Source organism: Alligator mississippiensis, chromosome 2 (genome assembly GCF_030867095.1).
Source record: "Alligator mississippiensis isolate rAllMis1 chromosome 2, rAllMis1, whole genome shotgun sequence".
Taxonomy (NCBI): Eukaryota; Metazoa; Chordata; order Crocodylia; family Alligatoridae; genus Alligator; species Alligator mississippiensis.
In genome coordinates this window covers 297,661,330-297,676,342 of record NC_081825.1, presented here as the reverse complement: position 1 = coordinate 297,676,342, position 15,013 = coordinate 297,661,330, and the positions used below count along the sequence as shown (strand labels likewise).

At 44.7% G+C, this 15,013-nt stretch overlaps 1 protein-coding gene across 1 annotated transcript in view; it reads right to left on the bottom strand.

Annotated features, from left to right (window-relative positions):
- The window catches only part of HIF1A (hypoxia inducible factor 1 subunit alpha), a 41,558-nt gene extending 27,257 nt beyond the window's left edge, over positions 1-14,301 (bottom strand). The window contains exon 1 of the mRNA XM_059723378.1: positions 14,194-14,301. Coding sequence (XP_059579361.1) covers positions 14,194-14,219 — 26 coding nt within the window. The 5' untranslated portion in view covers positions 14,220-14,301. The remainder of the gene's footprint in view (positions 1-14,193) is intronic.
- Between the last annotated feature and the right edge of the window lie 712 nt (positions 14,302-15,013).

The following is a 15,013-nucleotide window of genomic DNA, read 5'->3' as shown; positions in this document are numbered from 1 at the left end:
TGGATCTTTGTCACACCTGCATAGGGTTTTAATTGGAAATTGCATTCTGGAAGGCTTAATTTTCAGAAAGCTTGTAACATGTAGGCCGTGAATCAGTCAAAAAGTTACTCTTTCCAATTCCTCAACAAAAAGATGTCCAGGCAATTCAGTTTTCATTTATTTGGGGAAGGTCAGAAAACAAACGCTGTCATCATTAGCTTTATGTGCACACTAGCCAGTTATTCCTTTCAGACTTAAGGACCCTTCCCGCCCAACCTATGAAGATTGATTTAATTGGAAGTAAGCTTTAATAGGCATTTGAATGAATGGGGGAAATCTGAGAGTCCCAAGGTGGACACGGCCCAAGGAAGGAAGTCTGACAACTAAATAAGAATACAGGCTTTGACTCTTATTAACAAAAGGATTTTCAGTATTACCAGTTAAGGGGTCTATACCCATCAGGCATTTAGACAGGTGATCAACATATTTTTTATAAGGAAATTGAACTTCTCTTTTAAGTTCTGAGTTGAGCAACTTGGACACTGCAGTTGACTGGGCTATTCTTCTGAACCCAATTGTTAATGGCAGGATCTGTTCTTGTTGTATGGTACTTAATGCAGTGGAGCCAGCAGCTCATTTGGACCTGGCTGGAATTGCCCTTTACAACAAGGTTAACAATTCAAGCCCCTATAAACAGCCATTTTACAGATGGAGAATTAAAGGGAGTGACATGCCCATGGTCACATGGGAGTCAGTAGCAGTGCTGAACTTGGATCTCCTCACTCCTAGTGCCAGATCACACTTCCAAGTCTAGCCTTTGACTAGATCAGTGGTTCTCAACATTTTTAGACTCAAGGGACCCCCTCAATTTGTTCTGTTAATTAAAAGCAGCACCATTTCAAAAATGAATGCATTTATTACAGTGCAGCACTTCCTTCCTTGCAGAGGGGGCCAGACAGTGGGGGTAGAGGAGTGGCTAGATAAGAGCAGGCTCAGGCTCTCCCCATCTGTTTATCTCCTCAGGATTCTTGCAACATCCTTCAAAGGCTTTGCTGCATCCCAGGGAGCCCCAGCACCCCAGCTGGACTAGATGCAGCCTCAAACAGCTGCTGAATCTCCACCAGGTTTTCCTTGAAATATGTTCACATGGACCCATGTTTCCAATTTACCCCTGGTGGAGCTAATGAAGAGTGTGTAACCCACAAATACAAACCCCAGTTTCGTTTCCTGCTGGTAGATGCTATATATATATATATTCTTTTTTCACCAGCAGTTTTATCTGTTGTTTATTATACAGAAAAACTGCCCTTAAAAAGGCATATTGCATGTCATTAAAAAAAAAAAAATTTGACTATCCCTGAAGCATCCTAAAATAGTCAAACCATTTATTTTTAGGGCTGTACTCTACCCTTCAAGACAAAAAAAACTTGTGAACTATTTCAAATGTGCACTGTTCAAACAAAGCCAAGGGTTCTTCAAGTAGATGAGCTAGATGTGGTCTCAACAGAACCCACTCACTCTCAGGTGCTCCCCTCCCCTCAATCTCTGCAGTTAGCACCTTTTGCTTTCAGTAGACTTTTCTAAATTTCACATCCTCATTTAGAAGTAGGTTCAGTGATTTCACAGCTTTCCTTGTCAGTCAGTTATGCTGTCCTTGCTGAGGAGGTAGTCACTTGCTCGAGAAACTAAGTTCTAATCTCAAAAATATTTGTGTTTGTATAAAATACATCTTTTGGGGGTCTCTTTTCTAAACCATTACTGTTCAACTTAGAACTATGCATTTTAGGAACAGGTCAAAGCACTACAGTTCAAACTTCAGAGCAGACTCTCCCCTTCGTGCCACTCAGATGCAAATTTCAGTTTCAAAATTATTTTTAATCATTCTTAGAAGCAGAAGTATTTAACATTTCCAATTAGTTAATATTTATGCAAAAAATAGTGTATTCTCACATACTGAGATATATCCAGAAAAAAAATTCAGCAGATGTATAGCTTGATCCGTGACAGTAAAGAGGCTATAGTGATGATGATGTTGAATGGTTATCAAAGCAATCTAAGTTGCACTAAATCAGGTTGCCAGAAGAACGTAGTGTCCCCAAGTACTGAGGGCTGATTATTCCTATTAATATCCAACTTGCTTCTCTGTAGAGTCCCTTTTATGTAAAATTTGAATAGGTGCTACAGGTATGTATGAGTAGGTTACTAAAAAAAAAAAACCTGAGAAGCCTTATGGGGTTGGCAGTAAGAGCTCACCCTGTCAAATAGCTATGAAAGTCAGAATCCTGAATAGAAGATACAGGTCTTTAAGAAACACATTCTCTTTTCAGTTTTCTAGTATACTTAGTCTTGGTTATAAAGTTATTCTTGTTAAGATACTACCACTAGGGCAACTAGACACACTGAAGTTGACTGAGATTCAATTAGCATGTTTAATAAAAGCTACTTGCTAAAGTCTCCCAGTGTTGCAAATACAACAAAGTAGTATTGCGGTTGTAAAAACGGCGATTCACCCCACTCAGTTTCTCACTTGAGCTTTGGCCTGCATTTTAGTGCCATACGAGTTATGAATCTGTTTATTTTTTTCTCTTTAAAAGTGTTCAGCAAATATATTTTCATGCCATATGATTTACAGTAGTTTGCTCGCTGCTGTTACCTGTGGGAGGCAGATATGAAACATGTCCAAATACAAATCTCAACAACGTTTACAATAAACCTCATCAGTCTGAAATTCACACCAAGTTTAATAGACTTAGAAATCTGATCTTCACTCTTTCAAGAGCCACTCGTGGAACCTTCTTGAGACATCAGATACGCAGCACTGGCAGGGCTTGCTTCGTTATACCAACATTTAAGACTGCAGTCATAAACAAATCTTGGTATTATTAGGCTTAAACAAGGGAAATAGGCCAGCTGTTGTATACATGAATGTCTAATGAGCCTTTTACCTTTACCATGTAATTTATTAAGCAAACCTCTTGGGTATTAAATGGTACAGCTCTTTTTATATCCCAATTTACCTTAGTTGAGGCTTTGGCTCCATAAAAAAACCCTATTGTTTTTTGATCTGCACATCAATACTTTTAAAAAAGAGCATGCTTCTGAAAGGCGTTCATATTGGATTCCCACATTTCTATCAAATGGCTACTGTTCCACAAATCACATCTCAAACTGCACTTATGGGCTAGGGGCAGAAGTTGCACATAAAACTGGCTTAAGTCATCAGAAACTATTTTAAATCTGTAAGAAAACAGAAGCTCAGTGCACATAAACTAGTTTTATAGATGAAACTGGTTTAAGATAAACCTAGTTGAATGTAGTATCAGACTGAACTGATTTAGGTCAAACTGGTTTATGAACTTCTGTCCCAGACCCTTTCCTGGTTCAAGTTAAATCACAGTCCCCCCCCAGCATGCTTTGTAATCCTGGGCTGGGCCGTGTGCTCCAGAGCAGGGCTGCCTCACCCTCTGCTCCCTAGCTGGAAGGGTGAGGGCAGGTGGACAAAGGGGTGGGGTGGCCTCTGCCAGACTATTCCCCTCAGAGCTGGAGCAGAGGAGGTGGGGGGGAAAGACAACAGCCCAAGACAGGCTGCCCTGCAGTCTGCTCCTAGAAGGCATCTGCTGTGCAAAGGCTTCCCTCTCATTCAACCCAGCTCTCTGGCACATAGCCATCATAGGTTGTGTGGTCACTTCCTCATCCTGCTACCCCCGAGGTCTCTGGGATTTGCAGTGCCATTTTTCCTCACCCACCCCCTCCTCAGCTTGGCAGGCACTGCCCCCTGCCCAGGCAGACCCTCCAGCTAGCTCTGGGCTGGGGCTTGGCCATGCCACCTCTGCTCCAGCAAGGAGGGGGGGGAAGCCTTGGAGCTTTTGGTGCTCTAGCACCACCCCAGCCTCTGGCTTAAGCCACTGAGGGCATGGGCCTGCATTTTCTGAATCAAAAGTGAATATCTGTTTGCTTGCTGGTTCCATCTCTGCAACTTAGGCTAACCTGTAAAGATTAAATCAATTCAGCCTTGGGCTTTTTTGACTGTCTGTATTTAGCCCTAGCATAGGCCAAATGAGATTCTTGGAAGGTTACATCCTTAATAAGCTACACCCCAATATCCACTGTGAAATCTTAGTACTTCCCGCATAGTGAGAAGTTGCTTAGAATACAAAGAGAGGTGATGGACCCTTTTTAACTTGTAGCAGGCTTTGCATATTCTATGTATGGATGAACACCCTGCAAATTCAACTCCAGAAGTGCAGTGGGTGCATTCTTTCATCAGCATCCTCAGGCTGCTGGAAGAATAGGCAAAGACAGACATTGTGACTCCATTCCAAACATCTCTACCATTTTGATCTTGTTTTCTGGAAAAGCTTAGAGATAAGGGATCGTTGAAGTCTGAGACATTTGGCATCTGTTATAAATGCATTAGAAAAGTGCTAGGTATTAAACCTAAGACATTTTCACTCAAAGCTATGTCAGCATGTCTGTACCATTGGTAAAGGCCTAGTTTTCACATTTATGAGAAGATGAAAATATTGGATTTGAAATTTTCTAGTTGGCTTTTTAAATTGTACGCATTTTCACTGACAAAAAAAAAATAAAATCTTTTTTTAAGCTGCTCACTTGCTAATGCATGACACTGTAAACTTCTGCCTCCTGCTGGGGACTTCCAGCAACTTGCTTTTTTCTTCCCCAGTATTAATTAGCTCCATCTTTCCACAGTGCTCCAGGGTCATTTGGTCTTTGCTTGCCTGTTGAGTAAACTGTCCCTTAGAAGACCTAGTTCACTGGCAAAATTGAGATTTTCTAGCATACTACTTGCCAAGCCATGTGATGTCATTATGAGAGAGTGTACAATTACCACAAGACATCAACAGTAATGTCAGTGAGCAAACATGAAAGAACTCATCTGTTTGAAACCACAACGTGTTGAAACATTCACTATGATTTGCATTGCTTAAATGGGTGCTATAAACTCTTGATTAGTCTTGTTAGTATATGACAACACTTTGGTCTCAAATCAAGATATAGGATGTCAAGAGCTTTATTTGAAAGTGTACAGTTTTTACAACTAGTAGTTTTTGACACTCAATACGTCATTCAATGATTACACTCAGCAGAGAAGTCCAATCAATGCTGACACATGATCTTCTAGCTTGAAATCCCACTTTCTAAAATAACACGAGTTTAACATCACTTTCTGCAAATGTGAACAAGAGAATTAATCCATTCCATATATATCTGTCAGCAGAAGAAAATAAAAAAGATTTTTTTAAGAAAGCTTTTTCAGGCTCAAGATCAGAAATCAATATGCAAGTTCTTGACAGCCTCAAAAAGGGAAATTACCCATTTACACTAACATTAATTGTTTGTGGGGATTAATAGAAGTACCTGAAGTCTCTCCTCTAATTTGTCAGTAGCAGCCTAAACATTGGAAGGAGCCTTCTGAACTTCGATACTTGCTCCATGTATGCAGAGGAACCAAAGGTTGCCCTCAAAATACCCAAAGGAGGAAGTTCCAAGTGCCATTTGCCAAGTCTGCCATTGTATCACAGACCAAGGTCCTGGGCACACTAACCTATCTAGTGGGCCAAGAACAAAGCTTGGAGCCCATGCATCTAAGGAGGCAGTACTGCAGGCTTGTCAAGACAGACTAACAGCTGTCTTTGAAATTATTTAATTAAAATACTTTAATACACTTTCAGCTGGGTCTAGACAAGCCCTTACTAGATAGATTGCTGAGTATTTCTCAGAAAAAAATAGAGGGTGCGATAACTGATAAGCAAGGGAACAAGGGGTTGGTCTTTTATCCCACAAGGAGCCTGGAATTGGTTAATTCCACAGGTGCTGGCAGCCACATGCCCATCTCATCAGCTCCTTTTTCCCCCCCTCACCAGCGACTGGATGTACATCCAGACAAACAACGGAGGGGAGGTCAGATGCTATGGAAAGCAGCTCAGCCAGCAAACCTGGGAATGCTCAGGATACAGTGCTCTTACACCCACTACTGCTGCATGGCTGCAGGATCCCAGCTGACAACTTGGCTGGTTTGACCCAACTCACAAGACTTCTCCTTCAAAATTCCTCTAATTGGCACAGCAACACAGGGGGGCAACAACCTGACTCTGCTGGCACAGCCCTGTTCTGGTGTTTCACCTGGTGAGAGCAAATGTAGATGACCTTTTAAGGACCTGTTGCTGCTGGTATCACTGACTGCCACTAGCTTTCTGGGCTCAATTCAAGGTGCTTCTTTTAATCTATGTGGCCCTAAACATTCTGGCCCCTATATACCTAAGAGACTGCCACCTGCCTTATGACCTGACCCATTGTGATCCTTAAGGTCAGCCAAGTGCAACCTCCTGCCGATACTATCAGTCTGCCAAGTCCGCCTGATGAAAGTGCGTGCAAGGTCTTTTCTCAGTCACTGTTCCTCAAGTACGCCTTGCAGCCCAAAGCCCAAGCCTGACATCTTTCGGAAGGACTATACGCCTTCCTATTTGGGCAGGCATATAGCAAACAGCCAGCCCGAGATACCATTATGGGGGAGTCTGCATTATATTGATTTTCTCGTTTCCTTTTGTCTTGTTCTTTTGTCCTTTTCTGCTGTTAGAAATTATTCTGTTCTCTTATTACAAGCCACCCTGAACTTCTGTTGGGAAGAGGCTTGTGAAACAAGTAAATCAATAAGTGGTATCACTGTGCTGTCTGCCTGTCCTGGCACCCTCATACAGGAGGCCAGATGAAGAGTGGTCAGAGTGGAACCCCCTTCCTCCCCCCAAAAACCCCAAGAAAACTATCGATGTCAACACTCTTCCAGCTTTCACTGACCCACCAATGGGGAGATGGTCACAGGACTGGTCAGTCACAGGACTGGTCCCCTACTCTTCCACCTTCTGTTACTCATAGCAGAGTTGGAGTGGGAAAATACTCCTCTCAGACCACGTTCTAAGACAGGGCTGTCCAATTTCTAAGCAGATGGGGGCCACATACCTTGTGGGCTGCACTAGCAGAGGCCACATGCCCACAGACACCCACCTTGCAGCGGGATGTGACCATGCAGGCACCCCCCCCCCCACTGAACTGCGTGCCATGCAGCCTGGCCTCACCCCAAGCTCAAGCTCCCTGCACTGTGCCATGCCATGCCATGCCATGCCACCCCTCCCCCCCCCCCCCAGGGTGAGCACAGAGCCTAGAAGCTGGGGGAAGAACTGGGGAGCCCAGACACTGCCTGCAGCTGCAATGATAGAAGTAGTAGAGGTAGATGCAGCTGGGCAGGAGCCAGGAAGCTGCAACTTAACACTCCTGGGCCACCAGTTGGACAGCCCTGCTCTGAGAGATTATGGGCATGTAAAAAGCATCCTGATCAGATTTTTTCCCCCAAATAATAAAGAACAGAAAACAGCATCTGTCCTCACAAACAAAATGAAAGTTGAGTCTGATATTTCCTGGTGTTTCTGGAGAACTTCTTGACAGATCCAAGAATGTGTTCTTGTGCCTCAGGACTTGTCTGGAGTACATGCTGCCACAAGGAACTATTCTGTAATAACTCCTGTGGAATATTTAATTCCTTCATAGGTATAGCTGATCTATATCCCTCTGCAGACAAGCCCTTAAATGCAAATAGCCAGGGTGCTGCTGAGTCTGTAACAGACATCCTGTCTCCAGAAAGTTCATTAGCAGTGAAGTTAAGTGGGTGGGTAATGCTTTTTAACAAGAAAATAAACTAAGAGTCACTCCTCTTTCCAATTACTCAGCTTTCAGCCTTTGTACTCTTAGGGTGTCAGTTCATTAGTTTTCCAGTGGCTTCAGAGAACCAGGAAGGAAAAAACCAGAATTTCTAATGTGAAAACACCAAACAAAAAGCAGCAAATCAAAAAAGCTTCCTATTTTAGACCTTAAAGGACTGATCTATTCGCCCTCTTACAGGTTTTCTAACTTTCAATTAGATTAGTTTTCCTGGTGGTGTTTCCTGCTTAAGCATGTCCTTTGGGGGGGGGGGGGGGGGGGTAAAAGAATACAACATAAAAAATTCAGCACTTTAACAATATGCTCCCTTAGAAACTGGGCTTAAAGAAAATCACTAAATTCAGCAAATCAGAAATTTGCGTTGGATCAGCACTGGTATGAACACCATCCTATTCTGTATAACCTATTATTTGTCAAAAAAAGTTTTAGCCCTCATATTTGAAGGTAGCTTCTGAACAAGAACTTGGTATAAAATGATGTTGAGTCAACTGCCATTGTCTGGAAACAGATGAATATGAGCAATGAAAATTTGTATTGAAGGTATTGGGGCATCTCATACTCAATAAGTTGGCATGAATCAGTAGGCACAGACCCTGAAGCTGAGTTATGGGGAGAGTCACTTACACAAAGCACTGGCTGGTAAAAAGCTCTTTAAAAAAAGCAGTAGGATTCATCTTTCCTTTGCAGCAGCAGGACAGTCCCTCTGAAAGAACAAACAGAATTGTCTCTCTTCTCCTTACAACACCTGGGAAGGCACTACATCAAGTTTCTCAGACCTCTGCTAATCAGATGATATCTATGATGCAGTCTTTTTGTATGAGGTAATGCCGGGTCAGTTCGGACAATAGAAATATTGACACCCCTTTCCCCAAATCTAGGATGCTTATGATAATAGAGGTACCCCTTCCCCTTGCCCAAGCAAGTTCCAGACAAACTGCAGGACTTTCAGTAATGCCTCCTCCTTTTTCTAACTAGCAGAAGAAAGTCTAACTTCTCACTAAGATTGCATTGCCGGATTTTGTTGGCAAAGATCCAGCAGCAAAATCTAGGTCTTCTATAGCTTACTCTAGGATAGCAGAGGTCTGGTCAATTTTGCAAGTCCCAGTTAAGAAGAAATGAACAGCCAGGCATGTCTGAAAGTTTACTAAAATTGGAAATCTAGAGTGTATTGCAATAAAGCATGCCAGCTCCTAAAACACTCAAGAGATTGCCTTAAACCAGGGGAATTTATTTAACACTTAGAACAAATGAACAAAATGAAACCCTTTAGGACTGGCAGGAAATGTATGTGTTGCTGTATAACGAAAAATCTCATTTTAGTTTGCTTTTTAGTACATGTATTTACAAGCAGCAAGCTTTGGAGTTGGAGTAACACTCTGCATTTCTTGCACTTAAGATGGCGCAAGTGTCATGCTGCTAATGATGAGCATTCCCATTGAGCTGCTAGGAAAGACTCTGTCACCAGGCATTTGTGAACTAACAGTTTATAACAGGGCTTTTAACATACTATTATTTTTAAGCTGGTTTTTACTAGATTCATGCTGAAAGACTGAACAGCAGAATCAGAGACAGTATTTTGAAATAAAGTAAAAGGATAACAGTGTTATGTTAAGTGAAGGCACAAGACAATAAAATGGAAACTTACTGAAAAAAGCTCAGAAGTCCTTGAGAGGTCCTTTCCCTCACAACCACCAAGCCACTGTACACAATCCAAAATTAACCCAGTTCTGCTACTAAGCCCCATGGACTGATACTGAGCATAAAGTAGTTTAACTGCAAGAAAAGGAACAAGCCCCCAACAGTTGTTAATGCTAGTTCAGTCTTTTAGAGCATGGTATGCTCAGGCCCCCCCATCACCAGGTCTGAAACCAGAACTACTCAAGTTTTTGTAATTCTACAAAAGAGGAGTATATTGAGGGGTCTTTCAAGACTTCCCATGAGTCAATACATCTACAGATAGGGATCTACCTAAATGGCCCTGAGGCAAAAGAAAAATTCATCATTTTCATGGACTTTTTGCAGTGCCCCCTGCTCAAATCACTGATTGGCTATGGGGCCCTAGCAGCCCTGCCTATTATGTGGACCCCCGACTTTGGCACTAATTGGAGGAGAAGGATTGGCCAAGAAGGCTGCCCATCTGGCCCCATCAGCAGCAAGGGACAGCAGGGGGAAAAATAGCCTCCATCTTTGCTGTTCCCCTTCATGGCAGCAGCTCCCCCCACCCTTGCCCATGGGATGCAAACCCAGGCCAGGCCTGAGGACCATTGGGGAGCCAGCATTTTATTTTTAGGGGTTTTTCTCCCCCCTTATGATTCAGTGCCAAAATTTCAGGGAATCACAATTTCCACAAGATTCATGGAAACTTGTTTAAAAAAAACAAAACAAAAACCAAAAACAAAAAACAAGAACCCAACAACAACCCTCCCCCCCAAAAAACCTAAAACAAAGTTTCTGTGAAAAATTCAAAATGGCGAACAGAGTAGATCCCCATCTATAAACCATCAATTCACATTTAAATGGCTATTATCACTGATCATTCTGCACAAATGAGTGACCCCTTACCTCTACAATCAAGTTCACCACTTCACAACATACTCGATTAGTGGACAAAGCTTCACATTACATCAACACAAGAACAGAATCCTCCAAAATATTAAAATACTTTGATTTTATTTTATCTTTTTGCATTGGAGCAACAATCAAGTAATACTGTTCAAAAGGACTGGTATTTATTTTCTGCCGTGTGGTGAACTTCAATTTTTACTGCTTTTTGCCTTGCTTTACAAAAAGTCACATTTTAATGCCTAGTATCTGCCCTTTTTTGGCAAGTGGAAGGGAGGAGAAGGGGAAAACAGACATGGATGTTAACCAAACAAATGCATGCCCAAAAAATAAGAGGTACTTGGATTAAACAAGGTTTTTTGATGTTCATTTTTGGTATTACTAATTAGCTATAAGAGGGAAAATGCTTTCTATTATTAGAACACCAATACTAAGATTAGTTATGTAGACCCATTGCACTCAAAAGCCTTGGCCAAGATCTTGCATGTTGCTACTTAAAGAATCTTGGCTTTCCATTTTCCCAATAATATTTTCTTACAGGCTGAAAGATGATTAACACAGTCAAACTTAAAGTATCTGTATGCAGCTTAGGACTTTTGAGCAACATATGAGATTTTCAACAAGTTCTGATCAATTCACAGTCTTTTGCCTACTCAGCTCTTCCCTCCACTGTAGAATTACAATGCCAAGAAAAGCTTACTTAAGATGCAACTTTAATTTTATACTGCCACCTTTTCAAACACAACAGGACTAATGAATTTTTACAAAACCACAAAAAAAGATTCATAAGGAAACACTGCCAACCCTGACCTACATCTGTTGGAAGCTACAACCAATAAATTCTCTCTCTGGAGCTTTGCCTCTAAGAAGAAAGGGATAAACTGCATATGCTGCTTCTTGCCTCTCAAAGAAAGCAGATTACATCTGGGAGGAAAATGAAGGAAAACCTTCCAACTCGAAGAGGATGGCTGGAAACATTAATGGTCAAGGATACAGAATGACAAGGCTGAGGAATCTGAATGCCAAAAGCCTTTTCCAGACCAACCTTTAAATTAGGCCAGGCACAGAAAGACACTCATTCATGATGCAACATTTTCTGAGGCTTCCTGATAGTTATTTGCTTTGAGCTAAAATACAAAATTATATAATAAATGGCATCCATTTATAACCAACTGCATGCATTTCACTACACTAAAAAAGACTCCTCTAAAATTAAAACAAATTACAATTAGTATGAAGATGGCACAGTTCCAAAAAGAGCTTTATAGTGTAGGCATAGTATTTAACCTCCAGCTCAGCAAATAAAACCCAAACCCATGTACTTGAAAAAGTGTTATGCTGCTGCAAAGCTACTAAATCTCACTTTAACATCTTTTAAAAACAGTGATTTTTTTCTCTCTCTCAACCTACCCAGATGAAAAGGCCAACAAGTCTCAAAAATGGTATCAGTTTCAACAAAAACCAAACACTGCTGCCTGCAGATGGAGATTACAGAAATTAATCCCCCCATAAAGCCCATTGGTAGAGTTTACATCTAATCTAAAAATCTGATCACTAAAATACTCAGCAAATTTCAAGGCTTACTTCTGAAAGACTTTATTTCCCTCTTTTTAATTAGAATTTTAAAAATTCTCCATAAAAGTGGCTTTAATTATGGTACCAAAGTTTCTCAACAATATATATTTTAAGACCCTCACTTTCTTTAGAAGAAAGAATTCCTTGGACACACGTTTCAATATTAAGCTTCACTTCTTTTATGCAACAAGAACTAAAAAACCCAAGCTGCAGCACCACCTACACACAGGTTACAGTTCATCATTCAGGTCCCCATCACATCTGAGTTTTTTTGCAGCTGGCCCTCTAACCACATTTACCCTGAACAAGGAGCATTATTTCTTTCTCTCTCCGTCTCTTCCCAATTGGGCCTTCGTAAAGCATTTGTGTGTTTTTTTTAAATTCATTATTCAGGTTCCTTTTACAAATGGATCACCCAGAGCTGTTTTTAGCAGCTGGCCCTCTCACCACCTTCACCTTGAACAAAATGAATCATTTCCCTTTCTTTCTACTCCACTTTCTTTCCAATACAAACCTATTACCTGAGAGTTTGTTGGGTTTTTTTTTTTGTTTGTTTTTTAAGCAGCTAGCCCTCCACTCACAATTTCCCTGAACAAGCAGTACTAGGTATTTCCCTTTCTGTCCAACTTGACCTTAAAATAAACACAGGCACAAATTCTTCACAATTCATTCATTATTCAGGTGCCTTCTATATACAGACCTATCACCTCCACCCCCCAGTTGTTTTTAGCAGCTGGCCCTCTAGCCACCTCTTTCCCTGAAGAAGCAGCACTGCTTATTTCCCTCACTCCCCACTTTGGCTTTAATGCACACACACCTAAAGCATGTGTGTGTACATTTCATTACTCAGACTTCTTCCCAGTGCAAACCTATCACCTGAAAGCTTGCTAAGAAAAATTTATCCAACTAATAAAAGACATCCAATTCACCCGAAGAACCTTGACTGCCCATGTCCTTACACAGCTACAACCTACCCCCCGTAACCTACCCCCTGAGAGCTGTTGTTAGCAGCTGGCCCCCTAGCCACTTCTCCCCCCGCCCCAAACAAGAAGCATTATTTATTTCCCTTTCTGTCCAATTTTTAATACACACAAATGCTTCACAATTCAGGTAGACAAGCTTTTTTGGGTGAATCCGGTCTCTTATTAGATCAACTTAAATAGACGGAAAAAAAAAATTCTTAGTAAGCTTTCGGGTTCAAAAACCCTTTGTCAGGCGGTCGGCGTGCGCTCTTCCTGGGTGGAAAGAATAGCGAAGAACTTTACTTCGTCTCAGCCCGACGAAGGGATTTTAAACCCGAAACCTTGCTAAGAAAATTTCCCCCCCCCCAATTATGAGTCGGTGTAATAAGAGATATCGGATTCACCCAAACAACCTCACCTGCCTACGTCCCTAGTAGACCAACACGGGTACAACCTACAGCACAATTCGGGTTTCTTTCACCCCCCGGTGGATCCCCTCCAAGTCATGGCCAGAGAGCCAGCGGCTAGAAACGTTTCCCCCCCTCGAACAAGCAGCACCGCTTATTCCCCTTTCCGTCCCATTCGGCTTTAACTCTCTCCCTTTGTAATTTGGGATCCTTTCACCGACAAAAGGGATCCCGCCAGCACTATTTTTAAACAGTTAGCCCATTATCCACATTTCCCCTGAACAAGAAGCATCCCTTTAGTTTGCTTTCTGCCCAATTTGGCTTATATATACACACACTTTATGATTCATCACTCAGGTGTGTTGGGGGGGGGGGGGAAGGACCCATCTTCACAATTCATCACTCAGGTGTGTCAGGGGAGGGACACCCCGTTGTGTTCCCCTGCACCACCAGCCTCATGTAGCCCCTCTCGGTGTCATTTGGCTTTGCACGCGCACTTCACAACCCATCACTTGGGGGGGGGGGGAAGCACCCATCCCCCCCAGTTGTGTCCAGGCACAGCCAGCCTCGGGGGCTCATCTGGCTGCACACGCGCACTTCACAAGTCACCATTCAGGCTCCTTCCCCCTCCAAAGGGACCCCCCCGCCCCCCCGGCAATGGGCTCCTTCCCCCCCGGGAGGCATCACCACGATCCGCGTTTGCCCCGCTTGCCCCCTCGCCCCTGCCCCTGCCCCGGGGACCGGCCCCATGCCCGGGGCAGCGCGGCCGCCGGCCATTGTGGTGCCGGGCCCCCGCGGGCCTGCTCGGGGCCGCCGCTCCCCCGCCGACAAAATGGCGACGCGGCCGGCCCCGGAGCGGGTCGCGGGCGGACGGGCGGGACGGAGTGCCGGAGGCGGGTGCCCGGGCCGGGAGACGCCACGCCGCGCCGGGCCGGGCCGGGCCGGGCGAGGAGCGGCGCGCGCGAAGGCGCTACCTTTTCTTGTCGCCGGGGCTGTCCATGGCGGCGAGGCCGGGCCGGGCCGAGCTGTGCGAGCGGCGGGAGCCCTGAGGAGACGGCCGGGAGAGGCGGGGCGAGCGGGGGGCGGGGCGGCGCCGGCCACCAATCAGAGGCGGCCGCGGCGCCCGGCCCCTCGGGTCAGCTGAGCGCGGGCCCCCTCGGCCGCCGGCCCCGCCCCCGCCCGGCACGTGGGTGCGGACGGGCCCCCGGCTTGCCACACGAGCGCGCAGCCGGCCCCGGGCCCTACCCACGGGCACGTGCGCTGCAGGGGGCCCAGAAAGGACCCGGCTCCCCCAGCCCTACCCACGGGCACGTGCGCTGCAGGGGGCCCAGAAAGGACCCGGCTCCCCCAGCCCTACCCACGGGCACGTGCGCTGCAGGGGGCCCAGAAAGGACCCGGCTCCCCCAGCCCTACCCACGGGCACGTGCGCTGCAGGGGGCCCAGAAAGGACCCGGCTCCCCCAGCCCTACCCACGGGCACGTGGGGCTGCAGAGGGGGCCCCCAGCTTTGCAAGCCAAGAAAGGACTCGGCTCCCCCAGTGCCCGCAGCTTCCAAACCTATCCGAGGGCACACGAAGCACACACAGTCTCCTGAGAAAGGACCCAGATCCCACAAGCACGTGCGCCCAGACAGCAACCGCAGCCCCCAAACCTGCTCAAGGGCACGCAGGGCTGCAGGGGTACCTCCATGCCCTGCCCACCAAGAAAGGACCCCACCGTCCCGTGCACACCCGTCCACATAGTGCACGAGCCCCACGCTGGTGTCTGAACCCATTCAAGGGCACGCAGGGCTGCA